This window comes from Candidozyma pseudohaemuli, assembly GCF_003013735.1.
Source record: "Candidozyma pseudohaemuli strain B12108 chromosome Unknown scaffold00001, whole genome shotgun sequence".
Lineage (NCBI taxonomy): Eukaryota > Fungi > Ascomycota > Pichiomycetes > Serinales > Metschnikowiaceae > Candidozyma > Candidozyma pseudohaemuli.
In genome coordinates, this window is record NW_020194435.1 from 2,325,834 (window position 1) to 2,353,521 (window position 27,688).

The window sequence follows — 27,688 nt, forward strand, 5'->3', positions numbered from 1 at the left end:
TATTGTTAGTATTGATCAGGAGGATTCGATATTGGTACATACAAAATCACGTCTTTGCTTCTATTCGACTCATACTGAAACGACGTATCCTCGCTATTTACTTCAATCACCTCCATTGGCAGTGATATATAGTCATTGAAGTCTCTGTTGGAGTAGATCGCGATATGTAAACATCGATCGCATCCCCCACAAAGTAATGCACTTCCAACAATTTCAAGATTTCAAGTTTGGGGTGAATTTTTTTCAAAGAGATCTGATCAGGAGTTAGCTAATTTAGGCAATGAAACATTATCTTACTTAAATTAACATTTTGCAATTTTACATTCTTGTGTCTTATTTTGACAGTAGCTGCGAAATCTCACTCTATAACTCAAATATGAGGCCAAATTAACTATCACCTCTATTTGATTTGCTCAAAAAATATGTCGAACGTGATGATTATATAACTTTTGTCGTTCACAAACAGTTCAACTCTTTTATTCATATGCTAACATTATTTATTGAATTTCAGGCTTTACAATCCAAGATACTGTCTTCTCTAGGTAATAGCTGATTCAAACCTGTGCACCAGACTCTCTCGGATATCTGGCAGAATAGATTCTCCACAAAACATATACAATTTCTACAGCAAATTAGACATGGGCAATCGTCGTCGTGCTGTGAGCATGGCCTTCAATGGCTCCATGTCAGAAGATGATGAAAGAAAAACAAAAAAGTCCATTGCGGACATCAAAACATTATACAAAGACATCCGTTACGACTGGTCTCAGTTGACCACTGGAGATACGACACCAATTGAATTAGCCATTGCGTTCCTTGATGATACCTCCGTTGGCTTAGCCCATAGAAAGGCAGAATTTGATGATCTTTGTGAATCCACAAGTGATACTCTTCGAAGAGCGGTAGTGGAGAATCACGAAATCTTCAACAACTCGGTTGGTCTGTTCCACATGCTCATGTCAATTGCCAAAGAGTCACAGGATGACTCTGCCCTGATAAAGAGCCTCATTGAATCGAGTACCCGTGATATGAACGACAGAATGGGTGTGCTCAAGGAGCTTGATAGCAGTTCTGAGAAGTATTCTGAAATGCTTGAAATACTTGACGCCATCGAGAGCTTGCATCAAATACCGGATACAGTGGATAAGCTTGCCGCCGATAAGGAACTACACAAAGTTTATGACACTATTGCCGAGGGCTATAAAATAGCGGCCAAGTACAATCTCTGGCAACTTCCCGCCTTGGCCGGCATCCAAAGCTACTTGGATAACCAGTCTAACAGTCTATATGATATGATTGTTGACGAGCTCCGGAATGAGATTTATCTCAAAAATTCAAGTGTCTTCAACCTGGGGAAGGAATTGTGGATCGATCATCTCTCGTCGAACAATCCTCAAATTGCATCTTTCAAAACATTGATAAAGCAGCTGAATAACTTGGAGCTGTACATCTATAATTCGGCGAATTTGGATATTGGGGAAATTGCATCTTGTTTTGCAGAACCGGCTGCTACTTTCATCGAGCATCAGCTTCCCAAAATTCATGCCCACTACTCCAAGTTTCAAACTTCGAAAGCAGACTACTCGTTGATACTTGAATATGCTTCTAGTGTGAACTCAGAATCATTCTATTACCTTTACATGTTACTCACTACTGCTTCAAAGCTCAACAGATTGAATTCTGTGTTAGAGATTTTGGTGTCATCTGTTCAGGTTGAGCTTCATGACTTGATCAATCGGACCACACAGGAGTGTAAGCAAAGAAATCTTCCACAACTTGCCCGACTTGCCAAGGCTGTCAAATTTGAGTTCGGTTCTGGATCAGAGAAAATCAGCGGTCAAACCTTTAACGATGCCGCTGTCCCGATTCTCCAAGATTTCTTCAGTACAATCATCACAAAAGCAACAGTGGTGCTACTGAAACATAAAGTGATATGTGAAGTGGTGAAATTGATAGAGAGCAGTCATGCGGTGGGATCAACAGGTCGTGACTCTAGTGTTGGACCTCCATCACCCACTTATGATTTCAACACAATTTGGAACTTACTCAAGAAAGAGATCGAAGCACTTATTGTGAGTTACATTTACGACGACAACACCGAGGATGGCGCCAAACATGCCCAAGATCTCAATCAGTCTGCAAACAAATTGCATCACATTTTGGCGAACAAACAATTGTTCAAGTTCGACAACGTGTCTTCTGGATCCATCAGCAAAACAACTGAGGATATGACTATGGTTCTCAACGAAATGTTCCCTGGGTTTAGCCCGAGCTCGAAAAAAGGATCGATTCAGGATTCCGAGGTTGAAGTGTCGCCGTACATCACCAATGAGCAGTTCAATAGTCTTGCAGAGGACTTAGTGCCCAAAAACATCTTTAACATGAGAATTATATTAGAGTTTTTCCTCGTGTTCATATCAGCTTCTCAAGAAATGCTCACCGACTTTGGAAAGGGCAAGGGCTTAAACTTAACGGCATATCAGTTCTTTTACGATTTCATGAAAAACTCTTTCCACAGAAAGCTTCACAACGACCTCAATCTCAACTTCGAGAGATGTATGGTGGGTGAACTAGACCAAGTGTTGGCCAGTGAGGGTAATTTGAACGTTAAATTTACACAAGAGACAATCAACTTGAATGATGACGAATCCGAAAATCAAGCCTTGGCGAGCTTCCATCGCTCTAATTCAGCAGCTAACAGGGTTTATGCCAACGCTAACAACTTTCGTCGTTTATTCAACCATACATGTCACTCATTGAATACTTCCTTCACCTACAGGCGAGACATAAGTGACCTTGCACTCAACTTGCTCAAAAAATTTGCAAAGTCTTATAACGAGTACTTTAAAGAGCTCTTATCAACAGGTGTCGGCCACGATATTACGGAAATGGGCATTGGAATAGGCGAGCGTTCGAAGCATATTCTGCAAATCAACAAATGGCTCAAAACTCCTGCCCTTTTGGAAATGAGCGGGGGAATTCTCCAGCATCATGACGACCTTGAGGGCTGCGCACCATTGATAAACAAGGAAATCGATTTGATGCTCTTCAAATCCAATCATTCTCCAAACATTTTTGATATCACCAAAGACGATTTATTCGACGATGAATGGTTTGACCAAGTTTGTTACTTACTTCTTACAGCATCATGGATTCTTCTGTGGTTGCCTAGCATGAGAAAGGAGTCGAACTACACAATTTACGAAACTGGAATTCCAAAAGCGAAGGTGTCCGAGGTAGACAAATTGAGATACGACTGGTCGATCTTAGAGAACGGACGCTCGACATTTGCGATCGCTGAAAAGACTCAGAATGTGTACTTGACTCTCAACCTGGCAAAAATTGGAGAGTTTGACGACGTCATTCAAACTTTTGAGAGTATCAGGGATCAAACGTTGATCGCCTTAAGGTACGATCTACGCCTCAAAGCATTGTACTACATCGGCAAGTCATACCGTGAGAACTTCGTTCTCGGCACTGAACCAGCCGACTCGGATCAGTTCATCGGTCAATACAACCGAGAGGTGTATTCAATTGGTACAAAGATTTCGGAGAGACTTAGCTCTGCCGAGACCGACTGTGTCTTTGTTGGTTTGCCCAACTTTTTAACTCGATCATTCTTACAAGGCAGTGAGATGATACAAGTGGCGAACAAGAACGGTATCAAGAAAATTCTTTTGAACATTATCACCATCCAGCAGATGCTTCGGAGTGTGATGAAGGAGGTGGACCATGTGGACTTCAGTAGGGCATCGAGGTATTTCGAGCTCTTCACTGCCTCAGAGCATGTCCTCCTCCAAAAGGTGTCGGAGAGCAAGGACGCATACACGCGTGAAGAGGTGCTCAATTTGCTTCGCTTGATCTACAGTGAGAAGCTTCAATCAGGCAATGCCAGTTCATTTAACAAAAGTAAGTTCGGAGAGCTTTCCAAGAAAATCTCGGACATATTTGTATAGTATGGGAGGAATTATCATATCATTCAAAACAAATTACTATAGACAAAGATCATTAATGGTGACCGGCGAAATTATTGGCGCCGGGCAGGAGGTTAAGCTTGTTGCTCAACTTTTCAAAGAAGAAGCGACCGAAGGTGTTACCCAAGATGACGGAAAAGAAGTAGACAAGACTGAAGGTCATGGCCACCAACATCAAGGCATAGCCAAACATCTCGGGAATGAAGCACAAAATGATTCTGATAAAGTCTCTCATCAAGTAGGTGAAGAACGAGTGGCTTGCAGGTCTTGTGGTTTGTTCCACAGACTCCAGGCCCTTACCAGAGTTAGCCTCCTCATCATCACAAGCACACTCGTCAATGATGGTTGTTTGACGGTTGTAATTAGGGTTGTGCCAAACCTTCAGCTCCAAGTAGTTCTTGAGGAACTCACAGCCTTTTCCAACAAAGGCTACCACGAAGAAGAGGAGGAAAATACCAAACGCCTCACCGCCGTTGTTAGCCACAAGGGACTTGAACAAGACAGGGTATCCCTCGTACTTGGTAGTCAACCACATGTTCATACCCATCATACTGTGGTCCATGCTCCCGTGGTCCATACTGCCATGGTCCATGCTGCCATGATCCATAGTAGACGAGCTCATGGACATACTGTCCGTAGCGCTGTGCATGGCGTGGTCCATCGACATGGATCCCATAGACATTGATCCCATATCCATCTTGAAAGGCTTAGTGTTTGATTGATTTATTCAGGGAGCCGACTCATTTTATATATTGTCAGAGCATGGATTTGAGCACATTCATTGAGCACTTTAGTGAGCCCGATCGGGAAGGCGTTCTTGCTCGCACTGCACCGTCTAGGCGAGCATATTGCAGCTCTCTATGGAGAACTGTCAATGGTACGATAGCGGATGCAGTTAAACGTCAAAGTGAAACTCGGTTTTGATATATCGGTGAAATTCGTTATCTGTTGTCATCGGTATATAATTTGCAAGAGACCTTGTAGATATGGTTCAGATGAGGATGCATTTGCCGAGATTCGGCTTTCAATATTTTCTGCCGATTATCCAAGGAGGCGCTAATCAGTGCTGTCTATAAATTTGCTCAGTAGCTGTAGGTTTCTGCTTTGTACGTCGTGTTGGTGTGCCATGCCTGCAAAACCGTGAGAACCAATAAGGTATTGACCGCCCAACGGTAATGGAGATGTACGATCACGAACAAAAGCGGACTATTTAACTTCTCGTTTCTTATTTCACAAGGCGTTATCCTTGCGGGATTTTTCAACTCCTTCCCGAAGAAATGTCCAACGGGCGATCTGTAATAAAGCCCTCCTCTGGGCCTCATCACGTGCCCCTACACTCACTTTGGTAGATCGGGCCCTAGATCCAACCACATGCTTGTGCCTCCAGACAATTTTGGCTTAATAGAGCCAGGTGTATACCGATGCCTGAAGCTTGAAGCAGACCACACACCATTCTTGGCCACGCTACAACTCAATTCGATTGTTCTTCTCGACGCAGCAAAGCCCCCGAGGAATTTGAAGGCCTTCTTGGAGGAGAATGGCGTCAAATTGTTTAAGCTAGGGGGTCTCAAAATCACAAGTCACAGTGCTTACGGCAAGGATAGCGACAAGGCCGAGAAGTCGACGGATTCTCAGCTGTCGGTCGGAAAGGGTGAGATCGAGGTGATACCCTTAGACAGCAGCAGCGGAACCAGCAACGAGAACAATCTGTGGATGCTCATTGAGCCTGGACTAATAGAGGGCGCTTTTGAGATAATCCTTAACAAAAACAGACACAACGTGTTGGTTGTGGATCTGTCGCTGACATTAGTTGGTATCCTCCGACGTATTCAGAAATGGAACTTCAATTCCATCGTCAATGAATATCGTATCTACACGGGGAATTCAAGCAAGAATAATTACAACGCTGAGAACTTTTTGGAGCTAATAGAGGTGGAGTTAATTCCGTTCGAGGTCGATCAGTGGTTGCGAAACAAAAGGGACAAAAGTCTGGAGGTCTCGGAGTCGAAAGGGTCCATCGCGTCCATCGGCAGTAATCGCCGCGTCAGAAATTCCGTGGATGAAGGCGATGCAACAAATGACGATGGGGACGTATCGGCCGATGATTACGAAGACGACATGGACGACGATCTTCTTCTGGCTTCGCCTCAAATTCCTGCTAATTTGCTCAAACTAGTGGAACAGCGGAAAAACGAAGAGCTGGGATCCGTTGCAGCGTCTCCGGGAACACCACCTGAGCACAGGATCTCTCACCTCCTGCTCGAAAAGCCGTTGCCCGGAAGTAGTGGAAGCAGAAATAACAGTTTTAGCGGAGACAATATTAACCTAGCTGCACACCGCCGAAAACTGTCTATCGATACCAGAATCACCCGGCCAAGCAACTTGAGGTTTCGCAAACCCAGTTTTGAAGCTAAATCACCAGGACGCAGGTCGTCCTTTGAAAGCAGTCTTCGCCATTATAGACTTGAGCGGGAAAGATCCGGTGGCCCTGAGGACTTAGCCAAAACTAAGGAACTTTACGGATTCCAATACTACAAACCACGGGTTGTTGCAAAGTCATCATTTGTTGAACCTATCAAACTTCATCTACCACCTGAGCATAAGCTTCCAGAGTGGTTTACAAGAGGAAGAGATTTTTGGGAAAATCAGTACAGACAATTAAATTCGTGATAGGAAATCATAAATAATCAACATGAATCTTGCATAGACCTAGCCCGTTTTGTAGCTACATAGTTTGTTGAAGTGACGGCTCTTGACGCCGACAAATATATATTATCCTTAGCCTCATATCCCGCGAAGCGGGTATGCAAATAGTGGTATGAAAGGAAGAAGAATTGAAAAGATAATGATCGTAACAGCATGAGACGGTTGAAATCAGATGTAACACTAGTCCAGGCTTTCTTCCTTGAGGAAATCTGCCATATTGGCCTGGTCATCCTCACCGTTCTCGCCAGACTGGAAGTCGTCTTCATCGAATTCGGCTTCCTGCTGGAGTTTCGAGCAGCGCTTACTTTTGTCTGTGTTTAGAACGTGCTCATTGAGCCAGTCATTTCCAGTGAAATGTTGTCCACAGGCATTACAGTGTCCACGAACCATGAGCTTCTCTTTCAAGTTTGGCGCTAGACGGGTCTTTGGATCCTCGAAGGTGAAGTGAACATTGAGCAAGTGTTTCTTGTAGTCGTAAGGCCTGTTGAATTTTCCGGATTTATGGGAGCATACACTCCTTGGGAAGACACATTGGAAGCGTCCGATCTCATTATGGATTCTAGAATGCCTCGTGAAATCCCTGCTTATATGCTTATCACAAATAGGACAAATGACGACTCTGCTCGACTTCTTTTTCTTCTTGATGTCAGATTTTGCCGAAGTCATAGCACTCAGCGCAGATTGCGACCGTTCAAGAACAGGACGGTCTGGGAATAAACTTTGAGCTTGGGTAACTGGAGCTTTGTTGACTGGTCTGTATTGCTCTTGATAATTCACTGGCATACCATGATTGTATGCATGGGCACCGTGCATGCCGCTCTGTTGAGAGTGGTCGAGGTGATAGTCATGGCCGTGAGAATGCTGATGCTGGTTGTGAGGTTGTGGATGAGGATGCTGGTGATGCTGATGAGAGTGAAGCTGTTGTTGATGATGAGCTGGGTATTCGTGATGATCAAAGTGGTGCTGGTTGTGATCGACATTATGTTGCAGGGCATGTAGAGACATATTGTGGCCAAAAGTGTGGTCAACGTAGTTGTCGTCAAAATGTGGAATGCCATGGTTATAATCCTCGAAACTCTCGGGCACTGGCACAAAGCCTTCGAGAGGAATTTGAGCAAGGTCATCAAAGTCGGTGCTATTGTCGTCACTTTTCGTCACACTTGCACGGTCAACATCCTTCGGAAGCGAAAGGTAGCCCGCAGGCATTCCCCCATCTGACAAGGTAAAGCTTCCATCATTTTCACCCAACTGGATGTCAAAGGAGCCGAAGTAGCCCAAGTCGCTAGTGTTTGGCGGGTTCATTAGCGGTGTAACGTTCTCTTGACCGCTATCCCATTCCACACCGTTTTTATGGAATAGGACGTCGGGGTCGGAGATTTTCATTTGCTGGTAGGTCAAGTCGACCCGGGAGTCAGAGCCAACGGAACCAGCTTGAATGTTCTGATCCTTCACACGAAGCATCACATTCGGAGCTTGTAAGTTATCTAGCGCAATGTGAAAGCCCGGGTTCTTCTTCTTGTTCTTCACAAGCCCTTCTCTGTTGGAGGTCTCGGAAGAATTGTGCAAGACCGGCGGCAGGTCGCTGACAGCCCTCGAATCCTCGGCATTATAATTTATTGAGTTTGATAGTCTGCTCTTGTGGCGAGCTTTCTTGTCAGAGAAAGTTCTCTGTCTACTGCTCATATGACCAAAGTTCTTCGGAGTGGTGCCCGGTTGTGGTTTCCATTGATTAACCCGAAGCTGACTTCGAGCCAGCGAGCCAGCGTCGGCGTGCTCGTGGTTGGAAGACAAGGTGTAATCCTGAGAGACCTCATCGTGGGGCACCACAAACGTGAAATAGTCGTCGCCGGAAGACGGAGCAGCAGGAGCCGAGATGGGCCCTTGCTGGAGATGCAGCAAATTCACCTGGCTATAATGGAGATAGTCGTTGTATTCCAGATCCATGGTCGGGAATGGGGGTTTCGATGAACGGGCCAGCTTGACTTGAGACATGAGAAAGTCGGCAGGTATATAGGAGCAGCTCCGGCGATAGATAGTGCTGTGAAAATGCGCACTTCCTACTTGAGGCCAAGGTGGAGCTGTTGGCGATAAATATAAAGCCGGAATTAGACCAACAGACACTAATCGGGGGGTGCTGCCTCGTAAGCGATAGGGAGGACGAGTAGGTGGCGGTTAGGATAAGCGGATGCTTGCAGGATACTTTCCCTTCTTCCTCGGCGGCTATAACAGTTTGACCTGTATCGACCAAAAGAAGATGAGTTGCTTCCTCGAAATTCGACCCTTCAGGAAAACCCAGTGATACAGGCGCACTAGGTCACGTGGCTTATTCAGCAATCTTCGTCTAAAGAGGCAGGCTAGACGAATTCAATGACAGACGCCGAGAATAAGACGCCCGTGACCTGCGAAAATCTTCTAAATGAGATAGTCTTTTCATCTGGCGCGTGCTGCCATCGCTAGCGGATAAACTTACCCACTTGGGCGGGGCGTCTAGTTTCGGCCCGCATGCATACAGCTGGGCTGAGGTACACCGTAACGGTGGGAGCTTCCAGGGTTACTGCATTTCTTTCCCCACTTTTCCCCCTATTTCAATGTAAAATTCATTTTGCGTTGTTCCGGTTGCCTCAATCGAAAAGATCCTGCTATGTTGAACCCTGGCCTCGGTGTGTATCTCGGGGCGGCTTAAGCCTCGTCACTCGGAACATCCCGGCGTCCTCGGAGAAATAGTGCGCAGCTGGGGCCAGGCCACAAATAGAAATTTCCCTCATAAGCGCCGAACAGCAAAAAACGAGAGGGGAGCAAAAGGGTGCAGCAAAACACGAGCTGACAAGCACACGGTGCTAATCTACGAACCAGGCCGCCTCTTCCACATTCCTCGGTTAGCTTGTTTAGAGCGCTGGCGTCGGCGCAGTCTAATGTAGAACCAGCATAGACGAGCGCGGCCTTGACAGGTGCAAGGCTGGGGCACATACGTTTCTTGAGATCTTGCATTCTCGAGGGCATGAAAGTTTTCAAGAAGAGGAACAACTTTTCTCAAAACAAAACAGCAATAGGGGTATTTGATAGCGTGTCCCCCTGCGGCAAAAAGCAGTAGGTTAACCTCGCAGCCGTTTTGGCTATCCCAATCCAGAGCCGCCACGCTGCCGCGATGCATTTAATTTTGTTTATCTCCCAATATCAGTGCCCGTAATTTGCAGCGGCCAGAATCAGAACACTCCTTTGGTTTTGTGGCCACGCATGATATTTGTCAAATACGCTGGGCTGCTTACTGTAGGCAGAGGGCCCTGTCATGTACTGCGCACTGCGGCTCGCACTCAATCCCTGACTAGATTGCCACAATCACTAACAACTCTCTTCATCATGTCAGCAGTTATTTTTGGTGCCACAGGCCTCTGTGGCAATGAGATTCTCCAACAGTCGGTTGCTCTGGCCAAGTTCAAGGAATTGACCTCGGTAACCCGCCGTGAGTTTGATTTCTCTTCGGACAAGCTCAAGAAGATTGTGGAGAAGGATTCATCAAAGTACCCTGAACTTGCAGCGGCATCGAACGCCCAAGTTTTGTTTTCGTCTTTGGCAACGACAAGAGCAGCGGCTGGGTCCGCTGAGAAGTTCGTGGAGATTGATCACGACATCAACTTGAACATCGCCAAAGCAGCCAAGGAGAGCGGCATCAAGACGTTTGTGCTCATATCCTCGGTAGGCGCCAGCGCTACATCCCCCTTCTTGTACATGAAGACTAAGGGTCGTTTGGAAGACGATGTGATTGCTCTCAAATTCCCGCAAACAATCATATTGCGTCCTGGACCTTTGTTAGGCGAGCGTGGGAAGTCCAAGGGCTGGCTCAATGACTTGTCTGCGGGCACGTTCAAGTTCTTTCACAACACTTTCATTGGCAACAATGTGATTTACCCAATCTTTGGCCACGAAGTTGGCAAGGCGGCTGTGCACTTGGCGGAGCAGTCCTTGGATGAAACTTCTGGAGAGCCCCAGGTGAAGATTGTTGGTGGCAAAGAGCTTATTAGTCTCGCCAAACTGCTCGAGTAACTCAATTTCGTAACTTTATGCTCATGATTATATACTATACAACTTAACTACTGTTCTGCCTGAGTAAAGGACACTTCTGGCTCTCGTTTTTGGTGAGAATATGTTGACTCAACCAATCACCCGATAAGAAGCGCCTTCCACAAGGACAGGTACCCCACTGGGTAAGTTTCTCTCGAAGATTATGCTCTCTTTTGGCAGACACGTCGTCGTACCTAAAATGTTTGTTGAGGAGATGTTTTTTGAAATCGTACCTTCTATTGAACAGGCCCGATTTATGCTGGCAACTGCCTTTTGGAAAGACACACTTAAACCTTTTCTCCGTCTGATGGGTCCACATGTGTCTGATCATGTCTCTGGAGATTTTCTTTCCGCAAATGCTACACTTAGTGGGGTCCACAAAAGTGGTTTCCACCAAGGGCACAGAGACATTGCGGTCCGAGTTGACCATGGTGGTCATGTCCGGATATGACAGCAGTCCCATCATGTTGGACTCCAAGAGGGAGGCAGGCACGAATCCTGATTCGCCAATGGGGAGTCCAACAGGTGATTCAGAGAAAGAACTATCCAGCAGATCGTCAGACTCTCTAGAGGAGAGACGAGATGGTTGACTAATGGGCACTGGCTGGGCCAAGTGTCGTAGACTGCCCGCTGTATTGTGCACAAGCATGTCATCGGAGCTTGACCGTTTCTGTGATCTGCCCAAGTCGTCAACAAGGCTGGGTCTTTCAGCAGGGCGGTTGAAGTTTCTCTCATAGGTGGATCTCTCAAAGCTGCTTCTATCACCGTAGCTGCTGCTTTCGCCGTAGCTAGGCCTCTCTCCATAGTTCATTGGCATCGGAGGCATGAGGTCATGCGGTTGTTGGTATTGTTGAAAGTAGGAAAGCTGCTGGGGGTTCTGAGGGTAAGAGGAGGACCGATTCATCAGAGACATTTCCATGGGTAGCTGGCTGGGGTAGAAAGGCTGGCCGGGGTTTGTCTGTTCAGTGAACTCCACCTGAGTAGACATGTATGGGTTATGGTAGTCAGCCTCATCGACCCTGAAGGGTTCCGACGGCTGAGGCTCACTTGTGGTCATCCGTGAAGGATGATTAGTAGAGGCGTCTTGTTGATCCAGATTGTGTGGGAATAGATGGGACAAAGAAGCATAGGACAGGTTCCTGTCGCCTTTGGCTCTGTAGTAACTCAAAATGTCAAGTATGGTGGGCAAGACTGTCGGGGCGGGAGAATGAAGGAGGCTGCAAATGTAAGGGAATAGGGTCACTTAAGGAATTAGATCTCGAAAGCTTGAAATGGTTGTGTTCATTTTCCAGAAGCACCTCCGAAGAAGGGACCCCAGGGCCCTTTTATACATGCAAGGCGCCAACCGAACCGCATAGATCTCGGGGTCCACTAACTGAATCGAATCACCTTCGCCGGCACTTTGCCTCACAAGCCCAACAGGAATCGTTAACCTTGTGCAGGTCCGGCATACGCGGTCCGTCACCGTAGACGCACAGAAATGCACCGTTCCTTGTTTCCCATCTCTTTTTGGTGCTTCAGGGCGGGGCAAGCCACGAGTAAGAGCCAGGCGGACAAGTGCGTGACTTTGACAGCTAATCAGACACTAAGCTGTTTCAGGGTCTATTTACGCTGTGGCTAAGCGAGAAGAGACGGTGGTGGTCCCCGAGAGAATGATTTGGAAGAGTCCGATGTACTGTGTGATTCTCATTGTTCTATATGGAGGAGACAGTGACCAAGAGAAAGCTAAAAGCTAAAAGGGCCACGCATCGTAAGTGTATTGTCGAAGTGGGCCACTTTTCAACCAAAAAGCAAAATGGGTATCATCATCTATTTCCCAAGGCGGGTTCGATGAACATACGGTGGGCGTAGAATTGATGCGGGAGCAAGGATGCAGCGAGAAGTAAAGTTTCGTAACGCCCGAGGTCGTATTATGTACTGCGTTAGTCAAAACCGGAAAAACACCGCAGGGCTGGAAATTCTGCCCCGCAGGCTAATAGAACAAATACAGATGAAGAAACGTACGATCAGATTGCCGAATTAGTATTGCTGCTTCGCCTGGGGCGTCCACGATAGTGATGCCTCTCTCACGTCGGCTATCTGAGCGGACCGGGATACGAAAAGAATGTACTCAGTGCTAAACTTGCGGGGCAAGACTAGCGGCCTCGAAGTGCCTGATTTGAAAGGCTAACAAAAAAAATAGACTTTTTTTTCTTTCTTTCTTTCCCTTTGTCACAACACGCCAGCCCGGACTGTTCCGACTTACGGTGTTCCATTTTTTTTATAGCTTGTCATGGTGCATACAAATGGGCAAGCCGGTAAATTATCCATTTCCATGCATGACGCACAGAACGGTTGACCGCAGGAGTGCGTCTACAGCAACATGCGAGCAACGCCTCATTCACTTACGGGAAACCTAGAGCGACGCCCAAACGACCAACTTCCAGATCGATTTTGCAACCAGATGGGCGGTATCACCAAATTAAGGCACCGAAGTTGCCGGAGGTTGCATATGATATCCACACATGTAGGAACCCGCCCTCCATGGTGCCATAGCGCCTTCAAACGCACCCCCCGTGTATATTGTAGCCTCACGTAAGAGGGTCCAGGGCCAGACTGTGAGTAGCGCCCTATAGTGGCAAATACCCTATTCACGTGAATACACCTTGACTTATGATGAAACCACTGGAGAATGTTACGTAAGAGCCTGGGCATTTTCGACAGCAAGGGTCCCCTGACTACATGCGAGTGTTGGAAAATGATCGGTTGTTTGCATCGGACAATGACAGATTAACAAAGCTCCACGACAGATTCCCCATTTTTGAGTACACAACAAAGTTCTTTGTCAAAAAGGAGAGATGACCTTTGATGAGCTGGCTCTGGTATAACGCAGCCTTGTAATCGATGGGAAAAGTTAAACCTTGAGAAAGAGTTTTGGCCCAATTGGAAATCGAGGCGTTTGTAGACCCGAAGTGGACTGAAACATGAAAGTCTAAAAGTTTAGCGAAACAATAAAAAGCCGTGTCCCTGAGGCGAAGATAAGCAGGTTTCTGAAAGAGGAAAGTGAAACCATAGACCAGACCAAATTTTTTATACGTTGCACTGCCCAAAAATAGACTTTGAAGTGACTCTTCTACTTGCAGAGGCGAAATTACGCATCATCTACGACATGGAACAGCGTTTCCGTCACCGGAAGATCCTCCTCGCTTGACGCAAAAACTCCGAAAATTACGAAAAAAAAACTCCGTAGATGCAAGGCTTAGAATGAAATGGTCTGATATTTGGGCCAACACAAATTCACTTAGTTGTGTACGCTTAGATTATTGTTCGGGCCTCGTAGCTGTAGCTCTCTAGCAGACAAACGTTTGGCGCGGTTGCAATTCTTAGGGCTTCAACCACAACGCACGTGACCGACAAAAAATTTTCCTGCCGTTACCCGGCTCGCGACGATGGGACCGGTGCGACACTGAAAAAAAAAAAACGCTTCATACTCAATCAACCATCAACCACAAACTACAATGGGTGCCTACAAATACTTGGAAGAGTTGCAGAGAAAGAAGCAGTCTGACGTCGCCAGATTCTTGTTGAGAGTCAGATGTTGGGAGTACAGACAGAAGAACGTCATCCACAGAGCTTCTAGACCTTCCAGACCAGACAAGGCCAGAAGATTGGGCTACAAGGCCAAGCAGGGTTTCGTCATCTTCCGTATCAGAGTCAGAAGAGGTGGCAGAAAGAGACCTGTTCCAAAGGGTGCTACTTACGGTAAGCCAACCAACCAGGGTGTTACTCAGCTCAAGTACCAGAAGTCTTTGAGAGTCACCGCTGAGGAGAGAGTCGGCAGAAGAGCTGCCAACTTGAGAGTCTTGAACTCTTACTGGGTTAACCAGGACTCCACCTACAAGTACTACGAGGTTATCTTGGTGGACCCATCTCACAACGCCATCAGAAGAGACCCAAGAATCAACTGGATCGTCAACCCAGTCCACAAGCACAGAGAGGCCAGAGGTCTTACTGCTGCTGGTAAGAAGTCCAGAGGTATTGCCAAGGGTCACTTGTTCAACAACACCAAGGCCGGCCGTCGTCACACTTGGAAGAAGCACAACACTTTGTCCTTGTGGAGATACAGATCTTAAGCGTGCTAGCTTATGGTTTGTTGAACTACTTCGTAATGTGGCTCATAGGATAGTAATATTATGAGAAGCATTGTGAATTCTGAGACTGTAGAATCAGTAGAACCTAGACGCATGTTTCTATCGTGAACGATGGTACATCACCTGTCTAGCTGAGCGACCAAAGAAATGCCAAAATAATAGTCATCATCAAAGTCTAACGAACCTGATAGATCGTCATTTAATTGCCTACTGTACTACACCTTTAAGCCGCGTCCCAATTTGTGAGATCCCTCCGTTTCCCCGTGGGAGCCATTGTTCCATGATGTCCCGCTCGGCAAAACGAAAAGTGGATCAGCGGATCACAAGCCCTTAAAATTTTTCAAATCTACTCTTCATAATGGCCGCTTCACTCGGCATAACCCAACCATGTTCGACAATGGCTCCCTATAGCCCGAGTCATTGTCTGACTCTCACCGTAAGTTATTAACTATGGCGCGGGCGAGCACACCCGTACCTCTATTAATGAAGGAACGAGGTGGAACCAATTGAAAAAATTAGAATCCTAATCTCCTTCTTTGATTTTGGCCTTATCGAGTTCAAATTAGATTGGTTTCTTCCGTGTCTCTCCCCATTCATTGACCGGACTTACAACTACGTGTTAGGTATCTTCCCCTGCAAAGCACCCTCACCCAATCGAAATTTGCGACAACCTACATCGCTCAGGTTGTTCAGATAGATAAGTTCATTCTCGCTTTTTTATCACTCCTCAAGACTATATCATGGCACACTCTAAAACTGCCATCTTGTCTGTTTACGACAAAACCGGTTTGTTGGACTTGGCTAAGGGCCTTGCCGCTGCCAATGTCAGAATCTTAGCCTCTGGTGGTACCGCCAAGTTGGTTCGTGAGGCTGGTTTCCCAGTTGAAGACGTTTCTTCCATCACCCACGCTCCAGAGATGTTGGGCGGTAGAGTCAAGACTTTGCACCCTGCTGTGCACGGTGGTATTTTGGCCAGAAACCTTGAGAATGATGAGGCCGATTTGGCTGCTCAGGGTATTGAGAAGGTTGACTACGTTGTTTGCAACTTGTACCCTTTCAAGGAGACTGTTTCCAAGGCTGCTGTTACTGTTGACGAGGCCGTCGAGGAGGTTGACATTGGTGGTGTTACTTTGTTGAGAGCTGCTGCCAAGAACCATGCCAGAGTTACTATCTTGTCTGACCCTCACGACTACGCCGTCTTCTTGGAAGAGTTGAAGGCTGGTGAGATCTCCTCTGACACCAGGAACAGATTGGCCCTCAAGGCATTCGAGCACACCGCCGACTACGATGTTGCTATCTCTGATTTCTTCAGAAAGCAGTACTCTGAGAACATTTCTCAATTGCCATTGAGATACGGTGCCAACCCTCACCAGAAACCAGCCCAGGCTTTCGTTTCTCAGGGTGAATTGCCATTCAAGGTTTTGGGTGGCTCTCCAGGTTACATCAACTTGTTGGACGCTTTGAACTCCTGGCCCTTGGTTAAGGAGTTGTCTGCTTCTTTGAACTTGCCGGCTGCTGCTTCTTTCAAGCACGTCTCCCCAGCCGGTGCTGCTGTTGGTTTGCCTTTGAGCGACGTTGAGAAGAAGATCTACTTTGTTGAGGACATCGAGAACTTGTCCCCATTGGCTAACGCTTACGCCAGAGCTAGAGGTGCCGACAGAATGTCTTCTTTCGGTGACTGGATTGCTTTGTCCAACATTGTTGACGTCCCTACTGCTCAGATCATCTCCAAGGAGGTCTCTGACGGTGTGATTGCCCCAGGCTTCTCTGACGAGGCCTTGGAGATCTTGAGAAAGAAGAAGAACGGTAAGTACTGTATTTTGCAGATTGACCCTAACTTCACCCCAGATGCTATCGAGTCCAGACAGGTCTACGGTATCACCTTGCAGCAGAAGAGAAATGATGCCATCATCAAGGGCTCTTCTTTCAAGGAGATTGTCTCTAAGAACAAGGAGTTGACCGAGCAAGGTACTGTTGACTTGACTGTCGCTACTATTGCTTTGAAGTACACTCAGTCTAACTCCGTGTGTTACGCTAAGAACGGTATGGTCATTGGTTTGGGTGCTGGTCAGCAGTCTAGAATCCACTGTACCAGATTGGCTGGCGAGAAGGCCGACAACTGGTGGTTGAGACAACACCCAAGAGTGTTGGGCTTCAAGTGGGCTAAGGGTGTCAAGAGACCAGAGAAGTCCAATGCCATCGACTTGTACGTCTCCAACCAGATTCCTAAGACTGAGCCAGAGAAGAGCGAATACGAGTCTAAGTTCGCCGAGCTTCCAGCTCCTTTGACCGAGGAGGAGAGAGCCGAATGGTTGGGCAAGTTGAACGAGGTTGCCTTGTCTTCTGACGCTTTCTTCCCATTCCCAGACAACGTCTACAGAGCTGTGAGATCTGGTGTCAAGTACATTGCCGCTCCATCCGGCTCCGTTATGGACAAGGCCGTCTTTGCTGCCGCCGACTCTTACGACATTGTCTACGTCGAGAACCCTATCCGTTTGTTCCACCACTAATTTTTAAGTAGCATATATTATTATAAGTTTCAGAGATTGCCCGTAGAATTCGCAGCCATTCGCAGCCATACGCAAACAACACAGGTTAGAAGAAATCCTACCATGCTGTTGGAGCATGGCAAAATTTTTTATGAGGAAGCATCAGTAAACTGAATCGAAATTCTAAAATTGTAATTTTTATCACATTCATGTTCTACTATCTTCTTTTACCCTCTCTGGTTGTAGGGCTACCGTGTCTCTTACTTTTCTGCAGTCTTGGCTCACCTCGAACAACTACGTCAAAAAAAGAGAAAAAAGTTAGCCACCGTTCACCCAAACTCCAGCATGGATTCAGAGTACAGCTACGACGAAGGGTCTGAAACATGGCCATACTTCGTATTGGCTTTGTTAGTGTTTGCCTTGTTGCCTGTTACGGCGGTCTATTTATGGGGAGCCGCAGGATTTGGTGCTCCAACCAAGAAACGTATCAGAGGATCTATTGAACACAACCACAAGACCTTGAAATTGCATCACGCCGACGCAATTGACAAGTTCCACTCCCGCGTGAAGTCTGATAGAATTTTCAATAAGAAATTGTTGTTTGTGGTTATCGGCTGGGGCCTTGTGGCCCTCATCTGGAGATCTTTTGCTAAGGAAGTGAGCTTGCAAGGCTTCTTCGACCCCCACACTATCTTAGACTTGCCCTACAGTGCTACGGATAAGGAGATTAAGTCCAAGTACAAGAAGTTGTCTTTGATCTATCACCCCGATAAGCTTGTGAAGTACGCAGAGGATGTTAGGAAGGAAATGGAGGGCCAGTTTCTCCGTATGAACCAGGCGTACAGAGCCTTGACTGATGAAGTCACCATGGAAAACATCAAGAAGTACGGCCACCCCGACGGCCAACAGCAGATCACCCACGGTATCGCTATTCCCAAGTTCTTGGTGGAGGGCAAATACTCCCCTATCATGATTATCTTCTACTTTTTGTTAATTGGTGTTTTCTTGCCACTCATTGTGGGCACCTGGTGGAATAATGTCAAGACTCACACAAAGGGTGGCTTGCACGTTGATACCGCTGCTCTCTTCGTACGCAGATTGGCCGACAAGAACCCAGGAAGAGTGTTCACTGCATTCGACATTTTGGAATGGATTCTTCAGTCCCACGAGATCACAAGAAGCTACTCCAATTTGACATTTGAGCAGCTCAAGTCCATCGTTGTCAATCACATTAACCGTGAGCCCCATGTTTCTGGTGACCTTCTTTTGGAAGCTGAAAAGTTGAATCTCATTGCTCTGCTCCCAACTCTTATTGAGGGCTTCATTGAAATTGCAATTGCTTTCAGACATCACGATGTGATCACCGCTGCTTACGACTTGCTCAGAGCAATTTACCAGGCCTCCTCACCAGTAGGAAAACACAGAGAATTGTTGCAGCTCCCATTCGTCGACAAGGAAACCATTGAGTCACAGCCAATCAAAAAGATTGGTAAGTTACTCACTTTGCCAAAGGAAGAGGCTGGTAAGGTTCTTGGTATTACCGATAATGACAAGCTCGACATAGCGCTTGACGTTGCCGCTCACGTTCCTTTCATCAGAGTGCTTGATGCATCCTTCAGGGTTCCTGGCGAAGATATCGTTCCACCCAACTCGACAACTCATTTAGTGATTAACTTTTTGATCAAGTCCCAAAGACTAAAATCATGCCCTGAGATTCCCGAGGAACGCTTTCTCGAGGTTGAAGATATCGAGGACTTAAAAAACCCCTTGAGATCCAACGATGCTCAGCCTGAATTACCTCACGCATACGCTCCTTATTTCCCTAAACTCGTTGCAAATCAATGGGATGGCTACATTGTTGGCCAGAGGGACAACAAGTTCGTTGAAGGCACCACTGCTGCTCCTTTGCAGAGAGTTGACTTGAGCAACTTGGAACTTACTCAGGAGCAGTGGATTGAAGGCAAAGAGGACACTGTTACTCTCAGCTCTTTCAAGATCAAGTTGGCGGTGCCAGCTCCTCCATCCAAGGGTACCTTCCATTTCAGATTGCTCTTGAAGAATAATGCATACTTCGGCAACGATGTCGATATTCCATTGGAAATGAAGGTTCTGGACCCACCTATTAATGTCGAGGCCGTCAAGAAGGCCGCAAGAGCTTTCGGTGGAGGCGATGACGATGATGAAGACGAGGACTCCGACAGTGATATCTCTGACCCTGAAGAGGACTCGTTAGCCGGAGCATTGGCTGCTCTCAGGGGCGAGGCTGTCAAAAAGGTTGCCAATCAAGAGGAAGAGGAGGAGGAGGATGATGACAACGAGAGTGTTTTCACCGACATCAACACCGACACTGAGGATGAGGGTGAGAAGTAGAATGTATCATAGGAATATTTACAAAGTCTTATTGACTATATGAATTCTAAACGGACAAGGTGAGTATCACTGCATCAGGCTCGTTCAAGCCTTGTTGTTTGTAGTAGTCCTTGACAACGTCAGACGAGCGTTTGAAACCTTTCTTTTCGTACCATTCAATGGCACTCTTGTTCACAACATGCACATGCAAGAAGATTTCGTGAATAAATTTTTCCTTGGCCTGCTCGATTATCCATTCAAGCAATTTCGAGCCTATGCCCAATTGCCTGTATGCCTCAAGAACCGAGAAGGATTCGATATAAATTGCGTTGGGAATGCTGTTCGATGGTAACTGGCTAGTGTTGGCAGATTCAAAATTTGGGATATTGTGTGAAGAATGCATCAACTTTCCTCTGATCTGACCCACTGGGAGTTCACTGTAGAAAGCCAATTTGACTATTTGATCATTGTTGAAAGAATCGTTGTACCAGGTCTCTGGGTAACTTGTGGGAAGCGTCACCTGAAGAAGTTTTTTGAAAGTCCCGATATTGTTCACGGTCAAGTCGTCTAGCGTTATTATGCTCCTGCCCATGTTGAAGACCTAGTAGTTTTTGAATTTGTGCGCTGCTCTGTGCACATTGATGCTGTCAAACGAAACCGTACTCCGAACATGAAATTCACCACGCAATTAAAAATAGAAAAGAAACTGATGAAAAAGATCTTGATTACGGGTAAACTCGCTTGAGTTTGCCCGAGTCACTAATTTGCATCCAATTGTTTTGATGTATAGGGTGAAGACACGACATTTGTCGAGCGTAGCTAGTATTCTAAAGAATCAATGGTTGGAAGAACCAAAGAGAAGCAAAGTCTGGGCCGAATTGTAATATTTGTGATTAGTTCTGCTAAACGTTTTCGTAAACGAACTAGTCGTTCCCGCGATGGGTGCAAATTTGTGGCAAAAATTCGAAGCATAGAATTCAAGGTACTTTCGAAATACGTATAGATCAAAGTCTTATTTCAATCAAAACCACCACCGCCTGAATAATGTCTATGACTTCGTTATAACTGTTGTTGTCGGAATTGAAGGCAAAATCATATGAATCTGTCATGTGACGTAGCCCCACCATTACGATTTGAATATGCGACCCACAACTGGCTACAACTTCAGTACCCGAGGCCTTTTGAACACCAATAAGCTCAATTGTTCTCGTCTATATAAAACCAAAACGCCAACTGAAGGTTAAATCAATTGTCTATGATCGCCTTTATTATCATCGTCCTCCTCCTTGCCTACTTCGCAAAGTCCATTATTTCCGACTTCATGTCAGCCCCAGCCCAAATTAACGCCGAGCCTCCAACTCAAACGGCTTTTACCCCAAGCACTCTTGCCAAGTTCAATGGTAAAGACGACCCTAAAGTTTACCTCGCTGTTAGAGGTAAGGTGTTTGACGTGACTTCTGGTAAGGGATTCTATGGACCAGGCGGACCATACGAGAATTTTGCTGGAAGAGATGCTTCCAGAGGATTGGCCTACAATTCGTTCGACCCATCTGTGTTGACTCCCCTTGACCAGCCTCTTGACTTGTTGCAAGACTTGAGCGCAGACGAGAAGGAGTCTTTGGATAACTGGGAGACCCACTTTGAGGGCAAATACACTCTAGTTGGAACCTTGAGTAACGAAAAAAACTAATGGGTTTCGATCCGGAGAAGAGGTAGTACTACTGAGTGCTACTGAATGCTACTGGAGAGCCACGGATCCTCATTGAGAGTCTGTATCAGCCCAGTGCCACGATGAATAGGTTAAGCAACGTTTAGTTAGGAATCTGAATTACCGTAGTTAAGTTTGGCCCCTCCCAGTATCTTTGTATATCACAGTTTGATACCTTCTTGGTGACCACTAAAGTATGTACTGGTGCGAAAGTGGTAGCGAAGAGAAAAAATCAAGTTGAAAACGAGAAGCGATAAACCAGCCCAAACCACCTGCGTGCTGAATTGAATATTATAGCAAAATACACCACACACCATGTCCTTTAGAGGCGGAAAAGGAAACAGAGGTGGTTTCGGTCAGAACAACACGTTTGCCAACAATGGCAACAGACAGAATAACGAGGTGGAAGTTGAGATATTTGGTTGGAACGGAGCCTCTCCGGCCGAATGTATAGCCTTCATTCTGAGAAAGTGTAAGGTGACAGTGACGAACTATTCAGTCAATACTTCTACTGGAGGGCTCCGTGGTTTCGTTCGTTCGTCATACGATGCTGATATGTTAACCAACTGGTCTGGGGTAAGATTCGCTGGTGACAGTTTGAAGATTACCAAGGTCAACAATCAAGCAGGCGGCTTTGGTCAGTCCATGAGTGGTCCAAGTCAGGGAGGCGGCGACAACGCTATTGAAACCCTCACGATGTTCCTCAAGCTGAGGTATAATGCCGATATCAAGCTCTTGAACTTGAGCTCTGTCCAACTGGACCCAACACTCTCCGCCAAGGGCTACTTCGGTAGTATATCCACGACTTCGAAGTTCTTCCCAGCATTGATGAAGATTGCCGGCGACTTGAAGTTGGAAGTCACTAGCGCCGACCTTTCTAACAACAACTTGACTGACCTCTCGACGATCTCAACATTGGCTGTAACATTCCCTAACTTGCAAAATTTGGCATTGCTGAATAACAGACTAGCTCGTGTCAAGATTTTTGAGTCGTGGAAGAAAAAGCTTAGCTCTTTGAGGGAGCTTATTCTTGCTGGAAATCCCCTCCTTAATACCACCAATCCCAGCGAGATAACTACCATCAAATCTGAACTTCTCAAGGTATTTCCACGTCTTGTCGTTTTGGACGGAGAGGTTCTTAGAAATGAAGAAATTCTTCGGAAGAACCTTACTTTACCATTTGAACGCCCTCAAGCAATGTTCTTCCAAGATTCTGAGGCCCAAGCCCTCTCAACGAACTTCATCGCAAACTTCTACAAGTTATGGGACAGTGATCGTCAGCAGCTCATGGTTCTTTATCAAAACGAATCGCAATTTTCATACCAAGTTGACTCATCCTCCCCTCGGGCATTCGATCCAAAGGACACTCCGGATTATGGCTATTATATTCCTCTGTCAAGAAATCTCACTAGACTTTCGTCTGTCAAAGCGAGAATGAGTAAGCTTGCTCATGGACAGGAGCAGATCTACAAGCTCTTTACCCAGTTACCCAAAACCCAGCATGATCTCATGACGAAACCCGATGACTTCAGCATGGAGACTTACCGCCTACCTCAGATGGGCGCAATTTGCATTACTTTACATGGAAGCTTTCAGGAGACTGCTCCACCCGACAATTTGGAACAGGTCAACAACAATCAGCATCACAACAGAAATAAGTACCAGTCCAAGAAGTCCAAAATTCCTTTAGGAAGGAAGGGCTTCGACAGAACCTTAATTGTGATACCTGGGCCTGACAATAGTATGATTGTGGCTAGTGACCTATTGTGCATAAGAGCGGAGGTTGATTCCAAGGCCTTTAGGCCTGATCCAAGCGCACCTGTTCCAACACAGACTACTCCATCGCCAGCACCTGGTGTTGGAGCCTCAGTATCTCCACCAGGACCCACCATCAACCCAAGTGGTACTCCAACTCCTGCTCCTGGTGTTCCTACTGCTGCCGATCTTCCTGCCGAAGTCAAGGCCAATTTCAACGCTGTTCAACAAGAGCTTCTTGTGAAGATCCTCTTGGAGACCAAACTCAATATCCAATACGGAGTCATGCTTTGCCAACAGAGTAACTGGGACTACCAACAATGCATCACCAACTTTAAGTCGTCTGCGTCATCGCTTCCACCAGACGCTTTCGTACGCTAAATAGATTAAATAGTAAAAAGTCACATCAATCATCTTGCAATATGCGCGTAGGTGCGTATCACCATGTAGCTACACATAACTGCAAGATGCGCATCATCACCACTCCACCACCATGGATAAGAAATACAATATAGCCATGGTATGTGACTACTTCTACCCACAGCCTGGTGGTGTGGAATTTCACGTTTATCATCTATCCCAAAAACTTATAGATTTGGGCCATTCGGTTTGCATTATAACTCATGACTACGGGTCTCGAACTGGCATACGCATGTTAACCAATGGTCTACGTGTCTACTATTTACCGTTCTTGCAAGTGTATCGAAGCACTACATTTCCAACTGTCTTTCTGGCTCTTCCGGCACTACGAAACATCTTTGTGAGGGAGGAAATCGATATTGTTCATGGACATGGATCATTCTCCACGCTAGGCTGTGAGGCTATTTTCCATGGTCGTACCATGGGATTGAGGACTGTATTCACAGATCATTCCTTGTTTGGTTTTGCTGACTTCAATTCCGTCGTCGGCAACAAGGTTCTCAAGTTTACACTTAGTGATACCAGCCATGTCATATGCGTGTCTCATACTTGCAAAGAGAACACGACACTTCGAGCTTCCCTCGACCCGGTGGACGTTTCTGTCATTCCAAATGCGGTCATCTCAGCTGATTTTGCACCCGATTACACTCGAGTTAGAGATAAATCACGAATCACGATTGTAGTGATCTCGAGACTTTTTCCAAATAAGGGTGCAGACCTCCTCACAGCAATTGTGCCACGAATCTGTGCAGCAAAGCCAAATGTCGATTTTCTCATCGCGGGCGATGGGCCAAAGTTCCTAGACTTGGAGCAAATGCGAGAGAAGTACTTTCTTCAGGAAAGAGTGTCTCTCATTGGCGCTGTGAAGCATGAACAGGTCAGAGATGTCATGGTCAAAGGTGACATATATCTACATCCATCTTTGACTGAAGCTTTTGGAACAGTTATAGTTGAGGCTGCATCCTGTGGCTTATACGTGGTAACTACAAAAGTGGGCGGCATCCCCGAGGTTCTTCCGCACCATATGACGAGTTTTGCAGACCCGGAAGAGGATTCTCTAGTTGCAGCTCTGATAAAGGCCATTGACTTGGTGCTGCTGGGAGCAATTGACACATCACAGTTCCACGACGAGGTGGCAAAGATGTACAGTTGGGTCAACATCGCTAAGCGTACCCAAAACGTCTATCATTCACTAGAAGATAAGCCATTGAATCAGCCGTTGCTTGAAAGACTAAAAAAATACTACTTCTGTGGTGCAATCGCTGGAAAGCTCTATGTTTTGTGTGCTATTGTCGACATTTTTATTCTAATTGTCATGGAGTACTTCTACCCAGCCGAGCACATAGATCGAGCGACAAAATGGCCCAAGCAAAAACGTCCGAAGAATTTGGAGCCAAATGACGATTGCTCAGTATTGTTTTAAATATGTGAACCGGCTTTTCAGCTTTTGACGAACTTTCCCGAGGTTCAGCATGCGAACAGCATACGCCCGCCTCCTCCAAGCATTATCAATATAACGTGGGACACGCGGTTGCTGTGGTGAATTGAAGATTGGTTGCAGTAGCCACAGAATATCATCACCTTCATTTATAGACATAGGAGAAGGGCCTTCTCTGATCATTCTCCTCAACAACGAAATCTCCTCAAAAAGCATCGATTCCTCAGTGTATTTCTTTTGAGCAGCGAGATCCTTGTAGTATTTAGTTTGCTGACCAACGATATTGTGTACCTCCAAATCGAGGTACTCGCGAGCTTGCTTCTCTAACATATGATTCTCTTCGATTAAGTTGTTGTATCTCACTTCAAGCTCCTTATATGCGTCCTTCAAACCTGCAATAGTTCTTGAACTGTCCTTCAGCGCAGCTGCCAACTTTTCACCCGTGACAGACAAGTTCTGTTCAAGAATGGAAATGTTGAGCTCCAATTCCTTAACTTTATTCATTCTGGAGTCCGCAATAGGCGAGCCTCGCTCACTCAGTCCCTCGAATTTGGCAGCGCTGGTCTTACAGAAAATATCCTCCTGCTTCTCGGGCAAAAATGAGACTGATTTCCCGTGCAATTGGGCTTCGAGCTGTTTGAGTTTAGCTTCTGCCTCCAAAATTATCGAATCATACTTTTGGAGAAATTCATTCAAGGTTTTTGTAATTTGCTCGTTCTGATCAATCATAGCACCGTCTCTGATCTCCATCACTTGCAAGCAGACTGGCCAAAGTGAAGAATTGACCATAAAGAAGTGCTCGCTGTAGACGAAAACAGGCTTGTCGAGCTCCTTGTGTTCATTGTTGGTGAAGTTTAGGAGAAGAAGATCGACAGTTTCCAGTATTGATTTCACACTTTTATAGACCTTCGCAAGATGCTCGATTCTTTTACCGGTCGAGACAGTCTCAAGAAATCGTATGAGTTGCAAGGTGAAATTTGCCTCCGATTGAACGAAGATCGAAGCTCGGTATTGGGACGCAAAGGTATTCATCGATTGTCCGTCAAAAATTCGAATGTTGCTCAAACTGCTGAGGACGTTGGAACTGTCGATGCATTCTGTATCGGACTCAGTATACTTTGACTTGATATATTCAACTTCTTCTCTTGCATTGGCGACATATGCTTTCAATTGACTGAGTTCTTCATCATCCAAAACGTTGTATCTTAAAATGATTTCAACATACAGTAAATGTCCTTTAGCCCTGTTGAGACCCAATATAATCTTCTGAACCCCAAATGAAGCGCCATCCATGAAATCAAGTAGGGCTTGAGTTTCTGCAGAAGTATCCATCACTTCAAGAAGGAGTTGAACCTGTTGTCGTAGGGAAGCAGGGATTATTTCACCGACAATTTTACCCCTAGAGGACTTCGCATATGCTAGGAGCGTCTTGATGTGATCATTCTCTTTGAGATCATTCTCTTTGAAATACGAAGAGTCTTTTGTAAACGTCTGGAGTTCCTCAGAATGATGCTCCCGACTTACATATTTGTTTAGCTTCCTCTTTAGATTTTCGTTGTTTTCAGCTAAACCATCAATCGTTTTTTGCAACGTTTCCATTGATTTAGTTAAACCAGAAACTTCACTTTGTAGCTTGGATTCAGACTCCTTGCTAGCCGATAACAAAGCAACATCAATTTCATGTAACTCATTGATTTCTTGAATAGTGGTTGTGAGTTCATTGACTTTCTCAGATAACATATCGTTCTGAGTAGTTAAATGCTCAATGAGATCTTCCAGAGACGAGATTGACTCTAATTGCAGTTGTAACGTTTTGATCGTCTCTTCTGATTGCCGAAGTGCTTCTTTTGTTGATGTGTATGAGGACTTCAAGGAAGCAAACTCACTTTCAAGTATATTGAGAGCCCTCCCCCTTTCATCCAAATCTACAACATCCTTCGAAGACGTGAGCTTGAGGCTCGCAAGCTCTTCACCGAGTCGTTTGTTTTGACTTATGAGCCTGGCCACTTCGTTAGTATCTAGGTCTGAAGGCGCCTGCGCCAAAGCCTCTTCCTCCAATTGCCGAGTTAAGTTCAATTCCTCGGAAACAAATTCATACTCTTCTTTGAGCTTCGAATAAGAGCTCTGGACCTCTTTCAAAGAGTTCTCAAGAGACTCTTTCTGCGCATTGATGTATTCCAAATCCACGGCCGCTGACTCCACTGTTGACTCTAAATTTTCAATTTTTGCATCTTTTGAAGCAATTGAGGTTTCCAATTGTTCAACTGTCCCTCTTTGAGTCTCAAGCTCGGTGAGAGTCCTCTTCAACTTCTGTTGTAAACGATCTATTAGTGCCTCCACATTTCTCATACCACCGGGATTTGAACCATCAGATGTCTTCGCCAAAGCAGGTCTCACGAAGACACCACATTGACCTTCTTTCGAGCATGTGAAGTACCTCACATCATTGACTGATCCATCATTTCTACCTGCTGGGGCATCTAACTCCACACCAACCCATTCACCATCAGCAAATCGCGTCAAACCAAAGAATCGAACAGTACCAGGCTGGTCTTTAACCATGACCCGCTGGCCTACTCGAATTTCCAGTGACATGGCTGGCAGACCTCAGTCTAGTTCAGGTAGCACGGTTTATAGGGTCTTCTAGCATGCGCACAAAA

At 45.9% G+C, this 27,688-nt stretch overlaps 14 protein-coding genes across 14 annotated transcripts; 9 read left to right on the top strand and 5 right to left on the bottom strand.

Annotated features, from left to right (window-relative positions):
* Positions 1-638: 638 nt before the first annotated feature.
* On the top strand, positions 639-3,956 carry SEC8 (exocyst subunit; the record flags this gene model as incomplete). Its single annotated transcript, XM_024856468.1, has 1 exon — positions 639-3,956. The coding sequence occupies one exon, from the start codon at positions 639-641 to the stop codon at positions 3,954-3,956; it is 3,318 nt and encodes a 1,105-aa protein (XP_024716067.1).
* Positions 3,957-4,008: 52 nt separating this feature from the next.
* On the bottom strand, positions 4,009-4,671 carry CTR1 (high-affinity Cu transporter; the record flags this gene model as incomplete). The annotated part of the gene is made up of 1 exon (XM_024856469.1): positions 4,009-4,671. The coding sequence occupies one exon, from the start codon at positions 4,669-4,671 to the stop codon at positions 4,009-4,011; it is 663 nt and encodes a 220-aa protein (XP_024716068.1).
* A 674-nt stretch (positions 4,672-5,345) lies between these two features.
* On the top strand, positions 5,346-6,644 carry C7M61_001052 (uncharacterized protein; the record flags this gene model as incomplete). The annotated part of the gene is made up of 1 exon (XM_024856470.1): positions 5,346-6,644. One exon carries the CDS (start codon positions 5,346-5,348, stop codon positions 6,642-6,644), a length of 1,299 nt encoding a protein of 432 aa, XP_024716069.1.
* A 216-nt stretch (positions 6,645-6,860) lies between these two features.
* C7M61_001053 (uncharacterized protein) lies at positions 6,861-8,672 on the bottom strand (the record flags this gene model as incomplete). The annotated part of the gene is made up of 1 exon (XM_024856471.1): positions 6,861-8,672. One exon carries the CDS (start codon positions 8,670-8,672, stop codon positions 6,861-6,863), a length of 1,812 nt encoding a protein of 603 aa, XP_024716070.1.
* A 1,365-nt stretch (positions 8,673-10,037) lies between these two features.
* On the top strand, positions 10,038-10,721 carry C7M61_001054 (uncharacterized protein; the record flags this gene model as incomplete). Its single annotated transcript, XM_024856472.1, has 1 exon — positions 10,038-10,721. One exon carries the CDS (start codon positions 10,038-10,040, stop codon positions 10,719-10,721), a length of 684 nt encoding a protein of 227 aa, XP_024716071.1.
* A 43-nt stretch (positions 10,722-10,764) lies between these two features.
* On the bottom strand, positions 10,765-11,796 carry C7M61_001055 (uncharacterized protein; the record flags this gene model as incomplete). The annotated part of the gene is made up of 1 exon (XM_024856473.1): positions 10,765-11,796. One exon carries the CDS (start codon positions 11,794-11,796, stop codon positions 10,765-10,767), a length of 1,032 nt encoding a protein of 343 aa, XP_024716072.1.
* Positions 11,797-14,236: 2,440 nt separating this feature from the next.
* On the top strand, positions 14,237-14,851 carry RPL15A (60S ribosomal protein eL15; the record flags this gene model as incomplete). Its single annotated transcript, XM_024856474.1, has 1 exon — positions 14,237-14,851. One exon carries the CDS (start codon positions 14,237-14,239, stop codon positions 14,849-14,851), a length of 615 nt encoding a protein of 204 aa, XP_024716073.1.
* A 758-nt stretch (positions 14,852-15,609) lies between these two features.
* Positions 15,610-17,379, top strand: ADE17 (bifunctional phosphoribosylaminoimidazolecarboxamide formyltransferase/IMP cyclohydrolase; the record flags this gene model as incomplete). Its single annotated transcript, XM_024856475.1, has 1 exon — positions 15,610-17,379. One exon carries the CDS (start codon positions 15,610-15,612, stop codon positions 17,377-17,379), a length of 1,770 nt encoding a protein of 589 aa, XP_024716074.1.
* Positions 17,380-17,703: 324 nt separating this feature from the next.
* Positions 17,704-19,728, top strand: C7M61_001058 (protein-transporting protein; the record flags this gene model as incomplete). Its single annotated transcript, XM_024856476.1, has 1 exon — positions 17,704-19,728. One exon carries the CDS (start codon positions 17,704-17,706, stop codon positions 19,726-19,728), a length of 2,025 nt encoding a protein of 674 aa, XP_024716075.1.
* A 46-nt stretch (positions 19,729-19,774) lies between these two features.
* NAT5 (peptide alpha-N-acetyltransferase subunit) lies at positions 19,775-20,299 on the bottom strand (the record flags this gene model as incomplete). Its single annotated transcript, XM_024856477.1, has 1 exon — positions 19,775-20,299. The coding sequence occupies one exon, from the start codon at positions 20,297-20,299 to the stop codon at positions 19,775-19,777; it is 525 nt and encodes a 174-aa protein (XP_024716076.1).
* A 729-nt stretch (positions 20,300-21,028) lies between these two features.
* Positions 21,029-21,397, top strand: DAP1 (Dap1p; the record flags this gene model as incomplete). The annotated part of the gene is made up of 1 exon (XM_024856478.1): positions 21,029-21,397. The coding sequence occupies one exon, from the start codon at positions 21,029-21,031 to the stop codon at positions 21,395-21,397; it is 369 nt and encodes a 122-aa protein (XP_024716077.1).
* A 333-nt stretch (positions 21,398-21,730) lies between these two features.
* On the top strand, positions 21,731-23,551 carry MEX67 (Mex67p; the record flags this gene model as incomplete). The annotated part of the gene is made up of 1 exon (XM_024856479.1): positions 21,731-23,551. The coding sequence occupies one exon, from the start codon at positions 21,731-21,733 to the stop codon at positions 23,549-23,551; it is 1,821 nt and encodes a 606-aa protein (XP_024716078.1).
* A 112-nt stretch (positions 23,552-23,663) lies between these two features.
* On the top strand, positions 23,664-25,013 carry SPT14 (phosphatidylinositol N-acetylglucosaminyltransferase; the record flags this gene model as incomplete). The annotated part of the gene is made up of 1 exon (XM_024856480.1): positions 23,664-25,013. The coding sequence occupies one exon, from the start codon at positions 23,664-23,666 to the stop codon at positions 25,011-25,013; it is 1,350 nt and encodes a 449-aa protein (XP_024716079.1).
* Positions 25,014-25,098: 85 nt separating this feature from the next.
* Positions 25,099-27,623, bottom strand: NIP100 (Nip100p; the record flags this gene model as incomplete). Its single annotated transcript, XM_024856481.1, has 2 exons — positions 25,099-25,124; positions 25,172-27,623. 2 exons carry the CDS (start codon positions 27,621-27,623, stop codon positions 25,099-25,101), a joined length of 2,478 nt encoding a protein of 825 aa, XP_024716080.1.
* Positions 27,624-27,688: the final 65 nt, after the last annotated feature.